Raw genomic sequence first — 18,241 nt, 5'->3', positions numbered from 1 at the left:
TAGTATAAAGGTTAAAAGACAAGGGCATTACAAATAACTACAATAATTTGTTAATGGAAATACAATATAAAAAAGATATAAACTGTGACATCAAAAACATAAAATGTGGCAGGGGGAGTGAAAAATATAGAGATTTGGTATGTTTGAAGTTATCAGCTAAAAATAGGCTATTATAATTTTAAGGTGTTTTATTTAAGCTTGTGGTAACCACAAACCAAAAACTTATAGCAGGTACATAAAAGATAAAGGAATCAAAACACACATCATTATCACACACAAAACACACAGAAAAACCATGAAATCACAAAAGAAGAGGGCATGAAAGAAACAAAGGAACTAAAAAAACCAGGCAGAAAATAATGAACAAAATGGCAATAGTAAGTTTATACCTATAAAAAATTACTTTAAATTATTTCTATTCACTAATAATGAATTAATGGAAAGAGAAATTAAGAAGACAATCTCATTTACTATAGCATCTAAAAGAATAAAATACTTAGGAATAAATTTAACCAAGGAGGTGAAAGATCTGTACACTAAAAACTGTAAGACATTGATAAAAGAAAATTAAGACACAGATAAATAGAAAGACATCCCATGTTTACGGATTAGAAGAATTTATACTGTTAAAATGTCCACACTACCCAAAGTGATCTACAGGTTCAATGCAATCTCTATCAAAATTCCAATGGCCATTATTCACAGAAATAGAAAAACAACCTTAAAATTCATATGGAACACAAAAGATCCCAAATAACCCAAGCAATCCTGAGAAAGAACAAAGCTGGAGGCATCACACTTCCTGATTTCAAACTATATTATTACAAACCATAATAATCAAAACAGTATGGGCCCTGCCGGGCATGGCTCAGCGGTTGAGCATCGACCTAGGATCCAGGCAATTGGAATTCGATTCCCGGTCAGGGCACATACCCGGGTTGAGGGCTCCATCTCCAGTGGGGGGCATGCAGGAGGCAGCCGATCAATGACTCATCATTGATGTTTCTATCTCTCTCTCCCCCTCTCCTTTCCTCTCTCTGAAATCAATAAAGATATATTAAAAACAAAACAAAACAGTATGGTATTGGCATAAACACAAACACATAGATCAATGCAACAGAAATAGAGCACCAAGAAAGAAATCCATGTATACATTGTCAATTGTCAACAAAGGAGCCAGGAATATACAATGAGAAAAAAAGTCTCTTTAACAAATTGTGTTAAAAAAATTGGACAACCACATGCAAAAGAATAAAATTGTACCACTATCTTACACAATACACAAAAACCAGTGAAAGATGGATTAAAGACTTGAATTAAGACACCATAAAACTCCTAGAAGAAAACATAGGGGTAATTCTTTGACATTGGTCTTGGCAATGATTGTTTGGATTTCACACCCAAAGCAAAAATCAACAAGTGGGAGTACATCAAACTAAAAAGCTTCTGCAGAGAAAAGGAAATCATAACAAAATGAAAAAGCCACCTGGTAATGGGAGAAAATATTTGCAAACCACATATCCAAAAAAAGCGTTATTATCCAAAATGTACAAGAAACCTATAAACTCAATAGTAAAAAACACAACCCAAAAACAAATTAAAAAATGGGCAATGGACCTGAATAAACATTTTCAGGAAGACATATAAGTGGCCTGCAGGTACATGAAAAAGTGCTCCACATCACTAATCATAAGGCAAATGCAAATCAAAACCTCATACCTGTTAAGATGTCTATTATTAAAAAAATGAGATAATGAATGTTGGCAAGGATATAGAGCAAAGGGAACCCTTGTACACTACTGGGAATGTAAAGTGGTATAGTCACTATGGAAAACAGTATGGAAATTCCTCAAGACTTTAAAAATAGAATTACCATATGATCCAGCAATCCCACTTCTGGGTAAAGCCAAAGGAAACAAAATTACTATCTCAAAAAGATGTTTGTACTCTCATGTTCATTGCAGCATTATTCAGTATGGAAACATCCTAAGTGTCTTTTGATGGATGAATGGATTAAGAAAATTTGGTATATATGCATATACAATTCAGTATTATGTGAAATAAGTCAGACAGAAAAAGACAACCCTTATCACTTATACGTGGAATCTAATAAAAAAGTCAGACTCATAGGCACAGATAGAAGAACAGTGAATGGGGCTGGGGAGTGGAGGTACAGGGAGAGGCTGGTACAAGTGTACAAACTTACAGTTATAAGATGAATAAGGTCTGAGGATCTAATGTGTAACATGGTGACTACAGTTGACAACACTGTATTGTACAATTGAGATTTACTAAGAGAATAGAATTTAAGTATTTTCATCTCCCCCCTCCCAGGTAAATTATGTGAGGGGATAGATGTGTTAATTAACTTGATGGGGGCTCCTTTCACAACGTATATGTATATCAAATCTCATGTACATTTTGAATATCTTATAAATTTATTTGTCAATTATACCTCAATAAAGCTGAATAAAATAAAACTGCTCCTTTAAAAATACTTTAATTTCCTCATTAATCCATATATTTGACAATCATAACTCCACAGGTATTCTGAATATTGAATAAGTAGGTAGCTCAAGGAGGAAAATCATTAATAATCACTTCTTATTTCAGTCTTTTGGTAACGCTTTTATGAATGTTCTCAAAGCTCAGTATGTCAGGGAAGAGGATCAACTGATGCAAACTAGGCCTCTTTAACAAGGTGTAAAATGACAAGGGATATATTAATCTCAGGTCAGGGTATGAGGAACATCAGGTGAGGGAGTCAAAGAAAAAAAGAAAAGCCATGTTTGCCTCGGCAAAGTTCCCCAAAAGGTCTGTTTTGGAGTTTAGTAAAAAGAAGTCTTCTCTAAAATCTTGCGATCTGACATAAATACCATGAGTATAAAAATGTAGAATGTCTTTTCAAATTTCTTATATTTGACATTAAAAAGCTTTATTAATAAGCAATAAGTGGTAGTACGCCAAAAAAAATAAATAAATAAATAACCAAAAAATAACACTATAAATACTTATAACCCTTCATTATAAGTATTATAAAATAACGCTTAGCTTTTGGCATTTTCAAAAAAAGTATGAAGAATGTGTTACTATTAATGCTGACAATAACCAGCAAGTGTGAAATAAATTCTTTAAGCATCTCTAGTCTGTAGTATGAGCTTTTTATGAAAACTTAAATTTTAACAGAAAATACATATTTCAAACATAAAAAGAGGAGATCCAAGATTGTGGCAGACCAAGAGGGAGCTACACTGACACCCTCCCGGGACTAATCTAGATTTACAACTAAAACAGAAAAAACATCCTGAACACCATCCTGAAAAGCAACTGAAGACGAGCTGGAGAGCACCCTCATAACCAAAGAAGAAAAGTGGAGACTGCAAGGAGACTGGTAGAAAGTGCGGACGGGAGAGGGTGTGGGAGCAGCTGAAGGTCCAGAGAGATATCTCAGCTGTGAGGGATTCCCACTGAGGACTCTGGGGCCTAAACCCCAGGCTGGGCTTCCCAGCCAAGAGCACCAGAACTGAGAAAGGTGCCCACATAACATCTGGCTGTGAAAAGCAGCTGGGTTTCTGTCTGCCAGGGAGAGGCAGCTGGAACTGCAGGAACCCTCTTAAAGAGCCATTGCACATTTCGTGTGCAGCCACTCACCTTGGGCTCCGGCAGATTGGGAGTGTAGTGGACTGGAGCTGTGTGGGGAGAGACTGGGGAGAGTCATTCCCCCAGACAGTGGGGGACATCTTTCTTGGGAGGCAAACTTTTGGCTTTTGCCTGAGGGGGGAAGCAATTGCCCCACCCTGCTGGAGAGCCTCTCATCCTGCCCAGAGGAGTTTCTACAGCCTGAGGCTTGTTAAGAGACTGATAACAACTAGCCGCCCCACCCTGTGGAGCTTCTATAGCCTGAGGCTCATTAAGAGGATCAGATTAACAAATCTGCAGACTGAGGCAGAACTCAGGGTGCTTTGAGTTTTTGCCTGATCTGTTTTGGGACCTAGGTCTCAGAAAAGCAGAGTTCGGTGTGCATCTCGGTCCTGTTCAAACGCATCCAGCCCCAGCAGTGGAGACCTCAAGCCTGGGGTTGTTGATAGCACCAAACAGGGTACTCAGGGCCAGTCACACACTGCGTATGACGTTGGCCTGTACCAGAGACCCACCAAAAAGACTGAGAATCCTAGCAGATCTACCTAACATTTAGCCAAAATGAGGAGACCAAAAAACAAGCCCTAAATGAAAGAACAAAAGAAATCTCCAGAGAAAGAGTCAAATGAAACAGAGATAAGCAACCTCTGAGATACAGAGTTTAGAATACTGATTGTAAGGATGTTCAACAGCATGAAAAAAGATTTGGAAACTATAAAAAATGACCAGTCAGAAATGAAGAATGACATAGCAGAAATAAAGACTACATTAGAAGGAATAAACAACAGATTAGAAGAAGCTGAGGATCGGATCAGTGAATTAGAAGACAGGGTAGAAAAAAATCACTCAATCACAGACCCCAAAACAGAAAACAAAAAACAGGAGGACAGTCTAAGGGAGCTGTGGGACAGCATAAAACATAACAATATTCGTAATATAGGAGTGCCAGAAGAGTTTGAAAGTAAGCAGGGGTTAGAGAACCTATTTGACGAAATAATGACAGAAAACTTCCCTAACCTGGTCAAGGAAAAAGTCACACAAGTTCAGGAGGCACAGAGAGTTCCAAGCAAGAAGAATCCAAAGAGGCCCACGACCAGACATGTCATAATTAAAATGTCAAAAATCCAAGACAAAGAGAGAATATTAAAGGAAGCTAGAGAAGAGCAAACTGCTACCTACAAAGGAGCTCCCATAAGGCTGTCATCTGACTTCTCCTTGGAAACTCTACAGGCCAGAAGGGAATGGCATGAAGTATTCAAGGTAATGCAAAAAAAAGGATCTCAAACCAAGACTACTCTATCCAGCAAGATTATCAATCAAGCTGGATGGTGAAATAAAGAGCTTCCAAGACAAAAAAAGGTTAAAAGAATTTATCACTACAAAACCAGCATTATAGGAAATGTTAAAGGAACTGCTATAACTAGACGTAGAAATAAAGAGAATGAGAAACAGCTATAAAGAAACAAAATGTCAGTAGATAAGTATCTTTCAATAATAAACTTAAATGTAAATGGGTTAAATGCCCCAATAAAGAGATTATAGGGTGGATGAATGGACAAGAAAACATTACCCAACTATATGCTGTCTAGAAGAGACCCACCTCAGAACAAAAGACTCATACAGGATGAGAGTGAAGGGATGGAAAAATATTTTCCATTCAAATGGAAATGAAAAAAAAGCTGGGGTAGTGATACTCATATCAGACAAAATAGACTTCAAAATGAAGACCATAACAAGAGATAAGAAAGATCATTATATAATACTAAAGGGATCAATCCAGCAAGAAGATATAACCCTGATAAACATATATGCACCCAATATAGAAGCACCTAAATTTATTAAAAAACTTCTAGAGGACTTTAAGGGAGAGACTGACACAAATACAGTCATACTCGGGGACTTTAACACCCCACTGACTTTACTGGATAGGTCTTCCAGACAAAAAATCAACAAGGAAACAGCGACCCTAAATGACAGACAAGATCAATGGATTTAATTGACATTTAGAGAACATTCTACCCCAAAGCTGCAGAATATACATTCTTCTCAAGTGCACACGGGAAATTCTCAAAGATAGACTACATGTTAGGACACAAAAGAAGTCTCTATAAGATCAAGAAGACTGAAATGATATCAAGCATCTTCTCGGATCATGATGGCATAAAACTAGAAATCAACTACAATAAAAACACTAAGACATTTAAACACATGGAGAATGAAAAGCATGTTTTTATTAAACAATGAATGGGTTACCAAAGAGATTAAGAAAAAAATAAAAACCTTCCTGGAAACAAATGAAAATGAAAAGACAACTCCAAATCTATGGGACCCAATGAAAGCAGTCCTGAGAGGGAAGTCTAGAGCTCTACAAGCCTACCTCAAAAAAGAGGAAAAACTTCTAATAGACTCTTTAACCTTTCAACTCAAAAACTTAGAAAGGGAACAACAAGAAAAGCCCAGAGAAAGAAGAAGGAAAGAAATAATAAAGATTAGAGCAGAAATAAATGACATAGAGACTAAAAAAACAATACAAAAGATCAATGAAACCAAGAGCTGGTTCTTTGAAAAGATAATCAAGATTGATGAACCTTTAGCCAGACTCATCAAGAAACAAAGACAGAGGACCCAAATAAACAAAATCGGAGACGAAAGAGGTGAAATAACAACTGACCCAACAGAAATACAAAGGATTGTAAGAAAATACTATGAACAACTATATGCCACCAAGGATAAACCTGGACAACCTGGATAAAATGGATGAATTCCTAGAAAAATACAACCTTTCAAAACTCAATCAGGAAGAGTCAGAAAGTTTAAATAGGCCAATAACTGCTGATGAAGTTGAAGCAGTAATCCACGGGCTCCTACCACACAAAAGCCCTGGCCTGGATAGCTTCACAGGGGAGTTTTACCAAACATTCAAAGAACAATTAACACCTACCCTCCTCAAACTATTTCAAAAAATCCAAGTGGAAGGAACGCTTCCAAGCTCTTTTTACAAGGCCAGCATTAGCCTAATTCCAAAACCAGATAAAGACATTACAAAGAAAGGGCATTATAGGCTGATATCCCTAATCAACACAGATGCAAAAATCCTCAACAAATTTTAGCAAATCGGGTCCAGCAATATATTAAAAAGATCATGCAACATGACCAAGTGGGATTTATTCCAGGGATGCAAGGCTGGTACAATATTCACAAATCAATAAACGTGATAAATCACATAAACAAACTGAAAGATAAAAATCACATGATCATATCAATAGACGCAGAAAAAGCATTCCATAAAATTCAACACCCATTTTTGATAAAAATTCTCCGCAAAGTGGGAATAGAGGGATCATACCTCAACATAGTAAGGCCACATATGACAAACCTACAGCCAACATCATACTCAATGGGCAAAAACTAAAACCATTTCCCCTAAGAACAGGAACAAGACAGGGGCGTCCACTTTCACCACTCTTATTCAACTTAGTACTGGAAGTCCTAGCCACAGCGATTAGACAAGAAGAAAACATAAAAGGCATCCAAATTGGAAAGGAGGAAACAAAACTGACATTATTTGCAGATGACATGATATTGTACATAGAAAATCCTAAGGACTCCACCTGAAAACTACTAGATTTAATAAATGAATTCAGCAAGGTAGCAGGATATAAAATTAACACCCAGAAATCGATGGCATTTTTATACTCCAATAAAGAACTCTCAGAAAGAAAAACTAAAAAAACAATCCAATTTACCATTGCAACTAAAAAAATAAGATAACTAGTAATAAACTTAACCAAAGATGTAAAAGACCTTTACTCAGAAAACTAAAGGACACTGAAAAAAGAAATAGAGGAAGATATAAACAAATGGGAAAATATACCATGTTCATGGATTAGAAGAGTTAACATCATTAAAATGTCCATATTACCCAAAGCAATCTATAAATTCAATGCAATCCCTATTATAATACCAACAGCATTTTTCACAGATCTAGAAAAAACACTTCAAAAATTTATCTGGAACCAAAGAACACCCTGAATAGCCACGTCAGTCTTGAGAAAGAACAAAGTTGGAGGGTTCACAATACCAGATATCAAGTTATACTACAAAGTCATTGTAATCAAAACAGCCTGGTACTGGCACAAGAACAGACATGTTGATCAGTGGAACAGAACAGAGAACCCAGAAATCGACCAAAGCCGTTATGCTCAATTAATATTTGACAAAGGAGGCAAGAACATACAATGGACTAAAGACAGTCTCTTCAACAAATGGTGTTGGAAAAATTGGACAGATACGTGTAAAAAAATCAAAGTGGAACACCAACTTACACCATACACAAAACTAAATTCAAAATGGATAAAAGACTTAAATGTAAGGCATGAAACCATAAAAATCCTAGAGGAAAACATAGGCAGTAAAATCTTAGACATCTCTCATTTGCTGATACATCTCCTAGGGGAAGAGAAACTAAGGAGAAAATAAACAGATGGGACTTCATCAAAACAAAATTTTCTGCACAGCAAAGGAAACCATTAACAAAACGAAAAGGGAGCCCAATGTATGGGAGAACATATTTGCCAGGGTACATCGGATAAAGGGTTAATATCCAAAATATATAAGGAACTTACACAACTTAATAAAAAGAAGACAAACAATCCAATTAAAAAATGGGCAGTCGACCTAAATAGACACTTCTCCAAAGAGGACATACAAATGACTAAGAGACATGAAAAAATGCTTAATGTCGATAATCATCAGAGAGATGTAAATTAAAACCACAATGAGGTATCACTTCACATCTGTCAGAATGCCTACCATCAACAAGTCAACGAACTACAAGTGTTGGCGAGGGTATAGAGAAAAGGGAACCCTAGTATACTGCTGGTGGGAATGCAGATTGGTGCACCCACTATGGAAAGCAGTATGGAGTTTCCTCAAAAGATTAAAAATTGACCTGCCATTTGACCAGTGATACCACTTCTAGGAATATATCCTAAGGAACCCCAAACACCAATCGCAAAGAACTGATGCACCCCTATGTTCACAGCAGTGCAATTCACATTAGCTAAGATTTGGAAACAGCCCAAGTTCCCATCAGTAGATGAGTGGATAAAAAAGCTGTAGCACATTTACACCATGGAGTACTATGCGGCTGTGAAGAGGAAGGACCTTTTGGCCTTTGGCACAGCATGGAGGGAACTAGAGTGTATTATGCTAAGTGAAAAGAGGCAGTCGGAGAAGGACAAGTACCAAATGATCTCGCTTATATGTGGAATATAATAAACAAAATAAACTGATGAACAAAGTGGATCCAGTAACATAGAAGCTTGGAACAAACTGAGGGATCTCAGAGGGAAGGCAGGGAGGGGGGTGTGGGTGGGAGAGATTAATCAGGGAACTTGTATGTTTATGGGCATGGCCCATGGATGTGGACACTGCTGTGGGTAGGGCCTGGGGGTGGGATGGATGTGGGGTGAGGGGGTCAGTAGAGTTAAAAGGAAGACATCTGTAATGGTCTCAACAATAAAGGTAAAGTAAAAAGAACAAAAATTAAATTAAATTAAATTTAAAAAAAAACACTATTTTAAGGGCTTGCCAACTACAATTTTCACAGTAATTTAATAAAATAAACCACTATTTTTTAAAAAATCTAACCACCTGAACTACTTGGGTATTTAAAAACACAAATCTAAACCAAAGAGGAAAACAAAAAATATTACAGATTATTCTGAAAATAAAGAAAATAAAATCTATCAAAGCTTGTGGAGTAAAACCAAAGCTATTATTAAGTAAAATTGTAGTTAATTTTTTATTATGAAAAAAATAAAATAAAATAAATGAGTTAGCACTCATTATAAGAATTTAGAAAAATAATAAAAGTGTCCTGGAAAGGCTGGACAAAATAAAAAGAAAGGCAGACATGACTAATTAGAAAAGAGAAAATCACACCTTGAAAAAAAATCTAAGAAAGTGTTTTTGGGGTGGTAGTGGCAGAAGTGGGAAAAAAATAATAAAACAATTATCTGTCCTTCCTAGGGAAGGAAAAGACAGAAAAACGAGAGGCGGTGGGGGGAAGGAGAAAAGTTGGCCCATTTTAATTTAAATAACTTCTTTATACTTTCACATTTTAGTATCAAAAGATATATAAAATTAAAAATTATAATAACATTATGCAAAGTTATATGTTAAAAATTGAAGAAAGCATTATGAAATCGGTCTATGACGTACTCAAATTCAAAACTGAAGCAACAAAGAGAACTGAAAATTATAAAAATACTTCAGAAGTTAGTTTCAGCTCGGCCAGCATGGCTCAGCAGTTGAGCATCAACCTATGATCCCAGAGATTGAGGTTCGATTCCTGGTCAGGGCATGTGCCTGGGTTTTAGGCTTGATCACCAATGGGGGGCGTGCAGGAGGCAGCTGATCAATGACTCTCTCAGCATTGATGTTTCTATCTCTGTCTCTCCCTCTCCCTTCCTCTCTCTGAAATCAATAAAGATATATTTAAGGGGGAAAAATTAGTTTCAGACAAAATCTGTTTATAGGTAAATTCTTTAGAATTCTTGAGGAACAGAGAATATCCATGCATTATGTACTAATCTGGAATACTTAAAAAGATGAAAAAGTATTCAATTCATTTTATAAGCACCTGTAGCCCAGGAACCAAACTAAAAACAAACATGGAAAAACAAAACCATCTGGACCAGAGGACGCAAAGTAGCAACTTGTAAATTACATCAGACAAGATATGTTTTAACTCTACATGATGTTTTTTAAAGTTCTGTATTAGTTATTAATATTTAAACATTTAAAAATGTTATTAAGAGTCCCTATTTTGAGTCTCTTAAAAAGTCAAAGGTGCTGCCCGGCTGGGCATGGCTCAGTGGTTGAGCGTCAACCTAGGATCCAGGCGATCAGGGTTCGATTCCCGGTCAAGGCACATGCCCGGGTTGCAGGCTGCAGCTGATCAATGACTCTCTCATCACTGATGTTTCTATCTCTCTCTCTCCCTCTCCTTTCCTCTCTCTGAAGTCAATAAAGATATATTTACCAAAAAAAAAAAAAAAAGTCAAAGGTGTCAAAAGCTCTGGTGTGCATTCCTGGAAGGTAGTAATTGGCAGGTGGGCAACAGCTGCCCCTGTTGGACTACGACAGTTCCTATCTGCAGGTGCAGGTCCAACATGACCTATTGTGGCACTCACACCAGCTAGTGGGTATTTGCCATTTATAATCATACTTGTGCTCTTGCTATTTTTACAGCAAGTTCAGAGTGAAACTTTTAAAACTCTCTAAGCCCATCTCTCAATCTAGCAGAAGAATGAAAGACCAAGAGGAATGTGTATTTCAAGAAAAACAGTAGGGAACATATTTCTTTTTTGAAGAACGGAATGGTACAGTGAATAAGTTGTACTACATGGCTGCTGGCCAGCTTAATTGTGGTGTACTGCTTGAGATATACAGGTATTTTTCTATGCATGAAAAGAAATTGACTTTTTTCACATCATCTGTAGGAATAACTGAGCATCAGTGCATCAGATATGATGATTCAAATGCTGTCTTTCTGATGACATTATATTCCATATAAACACTACCAATACTTCTGTCCCTATAAAGGACTGATTTGCTCATTCCTAGAGATTTTTATTTAAGAACTTGAAAAATAATTCTAACGTTCTCTGACAAATCAGTATGAATAAAGAGAATTTTTAAAAGCTGCAATGCTAATAATGAAAGTTTACACCTACTCAGAAAGTAAAATGGTTTTAAAGTCTTAAAATTGAATTAACTCCCCAATTTAAAAAAAAAAAAAATTTTTATTGATTTCAGAGAGAGGAAGGAAGAGGGAGAGAGAGAGACAGAAACATCAATGATGAGAGAGTCGTCATTGATCGGCTGCCTCCTGCATGCCCCCGACTGGGGATAGAGCCCACAACCTGGGCATGTGCCCTAATCTGGAATCGATCCTTGATCTCTGGGATCCTAGGTCGATGCTCAACCACTGAGCCACGCCTGGCTGGGCTAACTCCCAAATTTAATTCTCAGGAAATCAAGGATGTTCACAAAGCCACAAAGACTGCTGTTTACAAACCAAAATAACCTACACAAGCAACATCGAGAATTGGTTTTATAAATTATAGTACAGCAATGCAATGAAATACTATGCATTATTAAAACAGCAGTTGTAGAGCTTGGGAGCTTGGTTAAAACGGAGGGATTGACTATCGATTTATCTATGTGCCCTTCCACAAGTACATTAAACTGACAGTAAAGAGATTTAAGAAGATACACATGGAAGAGAGATCCTGAGTTTGAAATTTTAACAAATTTTGGAAGCTAGAAAGGAGAGAGGTAATTGTTTTAAGGGAGAGGAAATCTGAGATAACCAAAGAGAAAGCAAAGTGGTTTGACTTAAAGAATCCCAGAGCAGTTGAGTACTTGGAAGCAAGCACACAGAATGCAAGGGTGAAGCATGAAAGTGAAAACAGGAAAGCCTGGTATAGAGTTACTAAACCCCCAAGATTCCTCCCCTAACATAGACAGGTAGCCACCAGCACCTTCTTCCACTCAGGGATGGAGGTTTGCACCACAGAATTATGGGCTTTGGGTACAAAGGGGTCATGGTGCTGAAAATGAGGGGAACAAGGGAAAGTCTGCATATTAAAGAGGAGGAACCCTGAAACTCCCTGCTCTCAGAAGGCCAGACACCAGATATGTTCTTTCAAGCAAAAGATCAGAGATTCCTTATGGAAAAACCAAATACTCCTAAGACTAGACTTCCAAATACTAAAATGAAAAAAAAAGGCAATGGGTATAAGAGCAGAGAAAGAGCATGGGTTAAGGAGGCACACTGCCTGTTTCAACCTTAGCTCCATCACTTACATGCCAGTATTAGGACTTGAAGCAAAGTACTTAACCTCTTTGGAAACCTCTTAGTTTCCTCATCTGAAAATGTAGATTATAGTACCTACCTCCTTGTGCTATTCTGAGGATTAAATGTTTTAATGCAAGTTAAGCTCAATCACTCCTTCCTCCTCTGTAAGAGGATTAGATATCCCCGCCCAATGCCATTACCCTAACTTTGCAACCCCTCTCTGTTAGTGGAGTAGGTTTCCCAGCCCTACTGTCACGCCCAGCCACTTGTCTAGCTTTGGACAATTTAATGTGAATACACTCAAGTACACCATAGCTAAGCAGAGGCTTTAAAATCTGTGCATGTTCTGCAAGCTTTCTTCCTCTTCCCTCACCATGGGAACTGCATGTCCCAGTTAGCTGGTCCTTTAGCCTGAGTCACAGAATAAGAAGAACCATATCAGTAGACCTACAGCCACCTTCAGCTGCCCACAGGAAACATAAGTGAGAAAAAACTATTTACTGTAGAAAACCACTGAGATTTGGGATTGTTTGTTATTACTGTCAAAGCAATAAAGAGACAACTATATTTTTAAGTTCTCAAAAGCCTATAGTTTAGAGATATCTATCTGAGAATGAATCTTTAACAACATTTTTAATCCTAAAAATACATTCACCTTCTATTTGAGCAAATGAAAATTGTACCATTTGTGATATCTAAATGAAGGAAGATAACTTACATTAATTGGTCACCTATAACATGCCCCATAACATTTCATTTAGTCCTCATAACAACCCTGTAGAATAAGTTATAATACTTACCGGTAAGTGTTACAGCTCTCCTAATAAAAAGTGACAAGACTCAGGAAATAAGTGATTTGCCCAGTCTGGAACTATTAAAACTGTGAGCTTTCTGATTCAGGTGACTGTGTCTTGAAGCCCATTCATTTCCCACCACCACCTTGCTACCCTTATATACTCATATCTTAGACTGCAGCAAATGACATTTAATATTCAGATTATATAAAGAATCTGCATAAATAAATGTTAAAAATATAGATTTAAATAATTAAATAGGCAAAGAATATGAAATATTTACACACAAGAAAATACAAAATTAAATAAACATTAAAAACAATCCTTTAATAATCAATAAAATATTAAGTAAAAATCTATCTTTTTTTCAACTATTCAATGGAAAGTTTTCTTTAAATGATAAAACTGAAAGCCAGCAAGGTTCAGTGTATATTCTTAGGTATTGTTGATAGGAATGTTAGTTAATTCAACATTTTTGGAAAGTAACTGAAGGTAAAAATATTCTTAAGCTATTTAAACTCTTTGACCCAAAAATTTTATATGAGAGTCTACCCTAAGGAATAATCCTAAATATGGTAAAAGCCGAGGTCCAAAGGTGGGCATCACTGATCTCAGGGAAAGTGAGACCCAATTTAGGTGTCCACAACAGAACAACAAAATCATCATGCCTTTTCTTTTCTAAGATATTAAGAATCTATTTAAAATTGAGTCAAAAAAAAAAAAAAAAAAAATTGAGTCAAAGACTACAAAAATATGGGGAAAGAAATCGGTTATAATATTAAATGAAGAGAATGAAATTCAAAATTGTACATACAAATTAAATTAGAAATATTCTAAAATACAACAGTTTGCCTTTTGGTATTTTCTGAATTTTCTTATATGAAAACTTACTACTTTAATAATGAAAATAAAAAAAAACTTATATACATTTTAAATGTGTATAAATATTCTTGGGGAAAAAGGAAAATATTAAAAATCTGAATGTGAAAATGAAAGTTTCAGAATATTTTCTTATGCCAGTAGAGAGGAGCAGTATGGTGTACTGGTTATGGGAAGACTCAGGAATACAGAGTTAAATCCTGGCTCTACCACTAACCACATGCTCATCAGGAAATTACTTATCTCTTTGTATCTTGGTGCCTTCACTTATAAAATGGGAACAAATAACAGCACCTACTTCACAAAGTTATTGGTGAGTATTCAATGAGTTAATCCATATAAAACTCTTAGAAATAGTGCTTGACACATGGCAAACATTCAAATACCTGTCAGTCATTGCTTACATATTAAAAAATACACTGGAAAGAAATTATTCTTTTTTGCTAGGAAACTGTTATATATTATCACTAGAGTAGTTAATCAAAATGTAGTCAATTTTCCTTACTCATTAACACAAGCTGAGAAAATATTTAAATTCATAAAAATATTCTTTCAGTACCAAGGGGATATTTCTTAAATTCCAAGTCTGGAATTACTTCTAAAATAAGTAAGAAAAATATAAAAGTATTACCTTGTTGATATCATCTGCTGTAAATCCACTTTGTTCTAAGAGTGCTCTGATTGCTTCTATACACTTATTAAAAAGTGGAGAACAGAGAAGTTCAAATCTTGCTCTGTACACACATACACAGAAGATAAAGACAAAGAAAAAAGGCTCATACAATCAAACAAGACATCTTTTTCTTACAAAGAATAATGCCAAAACCTAATGTGACAGTTCTCTTAAGAATAGGTTTATGATCAGAACAGGATTATATAGCACCTAGCAATGCAATACCATGGGTGGGGGTTAGGGCGATGGCAGGCATCTAAGTTATTCATCTACAAATGTATGAAGACATTTAAGATCAAATTCATTTGGAGATTCTTACCCATGACCTACTTATAGGTTTTCAATAATCTGAAAATGAAAACTTAATGTGTGGCAGTCCCAACAATAAATCTTTTGATCCAAATCAAACCATCATTTAGAAGTGTTTTCTATTTTTATGTGTTAGGAAGTTTTAAAAATTATTTATCACTATTTTTCTTTATAATCTGAGACTATATTGTACCTAAATTTAGCTCTTTGGCACTGTTGGAGAAACTTGAATGCTAGCATGGAATTTTAAGAACAATCTTTATTTAGGAAAAATGTACTCCCTAATTTTATACTGAACTTCTATATGCAAACAACTGATTTATAAATTTCTTTGTGCTATCTCTAGATATGGTTGCAATATTAATGATAAAGGCAATATTTCCTAACCAAAAAATGACAAATTCTATTTCATTCTTATTAATTGATATTAATAAGCCAATAGCTTGACATCTCTCTTAAAAGATCTAGAGCAGTACTGTTTAACAGAATTGTCTTTGAGAACCAGCCATATGAGACTACAGTAAAATCTTGATATAATGGACTAATTTGGGTGAGGGGGTATCTGTTAAAGCAGAAAGTCCGTTATATAATAAAGTAGGTTTTCCAAATACATATGTTAAAAATTTAACAAATTAGTTAATTTACTTGTTTTTACTTATGTGGACACCTTTGTGTAATTAAAATTATGTATGAAAAGTTTAATTTCACAGAAAAGTTTTCTATATGTACTACAGTAATTTTAAAATTATACTGAATAGGTCTAGTAAATGTGTGCATTCATGTCACTGCCAGCAAACAAATGCACATGGCTGGGGCGTGGCTTAATGTACATGGAACATCAGCCACATGCATTAAAACTGCTGCAGAAAGTTATGCCACACACCAACAGAACCAATTACAGCATGGGATGCTGTGTGCTAATCATTTGCCCGAGCGGTGACTCTTGAATTTAAATATGTAAACTATACTTATAGATATGTAATATTTAATTATGTCGGCAAAATTACTAGTGTTTTTTTCAACATATGGCCTATTTGCTAAAATTTGTTAAAAATAATGAATTAATAACAAAAAAAATAACCTGTTAATTATAAGCAAATCTTTGTTAAAAGCATTTTAAAATCAACAGGGTGTTAATTTTCACATACACTATAAGGACAGGAAATTTTGTCCATTAAATCCGAAATCCATTAAATTGAGGTCCACAAAATTGAGGGTTAACTGCATTGAGCACTGGAACTGTGGCTAATACTACTGAGAAATGGAATTTTTTGTTACTTGTTTGTAATTAATTTAAATTTAAATGGCCAATAGGTGGCTAGTGGATATTGTATTGGCAATGCAGATCCAAAGTCTTCAGAAAAGCCTAGGAAGAGTGAGGAAGCTAAACTATAATGGCCAGACGAAGAGAGAATTTAACCAAATATAGTCAGTAGAATACTAAAAATAATACAATGCTGTAATTCTGGAAGTTTTTACTGTTTCCAAGTCACCTATTAGGATTTGGAGAGGTTTAAGTAGTTTAACTAGTGGTAGCTATTACTATTGTTAGTAATATGCAATGTAAAATGATAAGGCAACACCCTCCCTTTGGACTTTGTGGGTAAAAGTGCAATCACTTGTAACCAATGTTTTGGATTATGTTAAAGACATGGGTATTAAAAACAATTTAATGCACATTATACCTGTGTTTACTGAAAGTCATAAAATCTATTAAAATTTAAAACGTTGATGATGGATGACAGAACACACAAAACCAAGATAATTATCAATCTTTAGCATAGTGTAATAATTAAAAAGAATGAACTTTGGGGTCAAACTGGCTGGGTTTAAATCCCAGGTCCGTCCCTTACTAGGTGTGTAACCTTGGGCAAGTAATGAAACATTCTGTGTAAAATAAGGACAATAATACTTACCTCTTTAGGTTGTTGTGAGAATTCGATGAGTTAATACTTAGAATACAGCTACCACACAGTGTTAACCATTAAGTTACAGTGCTAACCATTGAAACATGTTCAAGCCCCACATAAAATTAAAGCAATAAAGAAGTAGGGGCCATATAGGTGGGGCTGCCATTTAGTAAGAGAAATCTGAAAACCTCAAACTTAAGTTTCCTCCCACCTTTCTTTAAAAGATGTAGAACGACTTTTTCAGACACTGCTATTTGCAAATAACAAGCAATCACAACTGACGTAATTACTTTGAGAACAGTTACTTGTTCTGACAAAAAAACTGGATTCCAGAAGTAAAGACAGAAAAGCTCTCCGTTTATAGATGGCAAATAAATCTCAAATGAACAAACAAAAAACCCAAAATGAGAAAATTACACCTAAACATGAATGCACTTGAGATTTTCTGAAGGTTTTTTGAACTTCAGTTTTACCTGGACACATTGCAGTCAAAATCTTGACCTTCATATAAGGAGTCAAGGAAACAATTGGCACTTCCCAAGGTTGACAAAGAATGTTTTGCAATGTCAGCACTGTTCATCAATTTCACCATGGCTCGGGCATTTCCTCTCACATCATGTTTGAAGGATCTAAATTAAAAATATAGTCTCTGAAGTTTAAAACTGCTAGGTCATTTAGAATTTATTATAACTAAAACCTGGGTAATCCCTATTAGGATAATAAGCATCTCATGAAAGCAATATTAATACCAGATTTTAGTATCTGGTTTCCAACCCTCCATAATTTCTGAAGAAAATTCTCTGCAACTGAAAGAATCTCTTCAAGAAAAATCAATAACCAATATACTTAATACTCTGAATTGCTGCATTCTGTACCCTTAATATACTTTGAAGAAATTAGAGTAGCTGTCATTTTTTTTTTGCAGATGAGACAAATGGAGGTTGAAGATTAATGTAAGTAGGTCAAGTCTCATATCTCACCCTTTACAACTGCAGCACAATCATTGTTCAGTGGTATAAAATTATCTGTCCAGCATTAAAAAAATAAACTAAAAGTGCTTCTTCAAAGAAATTTGACACATACAAAATATGCAGAGTTACAGTTCCCCTTCCTCCAAGCTGAATTATTAACACTCCTTGATAGGCAGTGATCAATGGCCTTGTTTCTA

At 35.5% G+C, this 18,241-nt stretch overlaps 1 protein-coding gene across 1 annotated transcript in view; it reads right to left on the bottom strand.

Annotated features, from left to right (window-relative positions):
• HSPA14 (heat shock protein family A (Hsp70) member 14) overlaps positions 1–18,241 on the bottom strand; it is a 41,195-nt gene that overhangs the window by 6,393 nt on the left and 16,561 nt on the right. Inside the window, exons 9-10 of the mRNA XM_081130711.1 lie at positions 17,547–17,702; positions 14,813–14,915 (exon numbers count right to left, since the gene is read on the bottom strand). Of these exons, the coding sequence (XP_080986837.1) occupies positions 14,813–14,915; positions 17,547–17,702 (259 nt within the window). The remainder of the gene's footprint in view (positions 1–14,812; positions 14,916–17,546; positions 17,703–18,241) is intronic.

Source organism: Miniopterus schreibersii, assembly GCF_964146895.1.
Source record: "Miniopterus schreibersii genome assembly, chromosome: 1".
Lineage (NCBI taxonomy): Eukaryota > Metazoa > Chordata > Mammalia > Chiroptera > Miniopteridae > Miniopterus > Miniopterus schreibersii.
The sequence above is the reverse complement of the archived record's forward strand: the minus strand, read 5'-3'. Positions and strand labels throughout refer to the sequence as shown.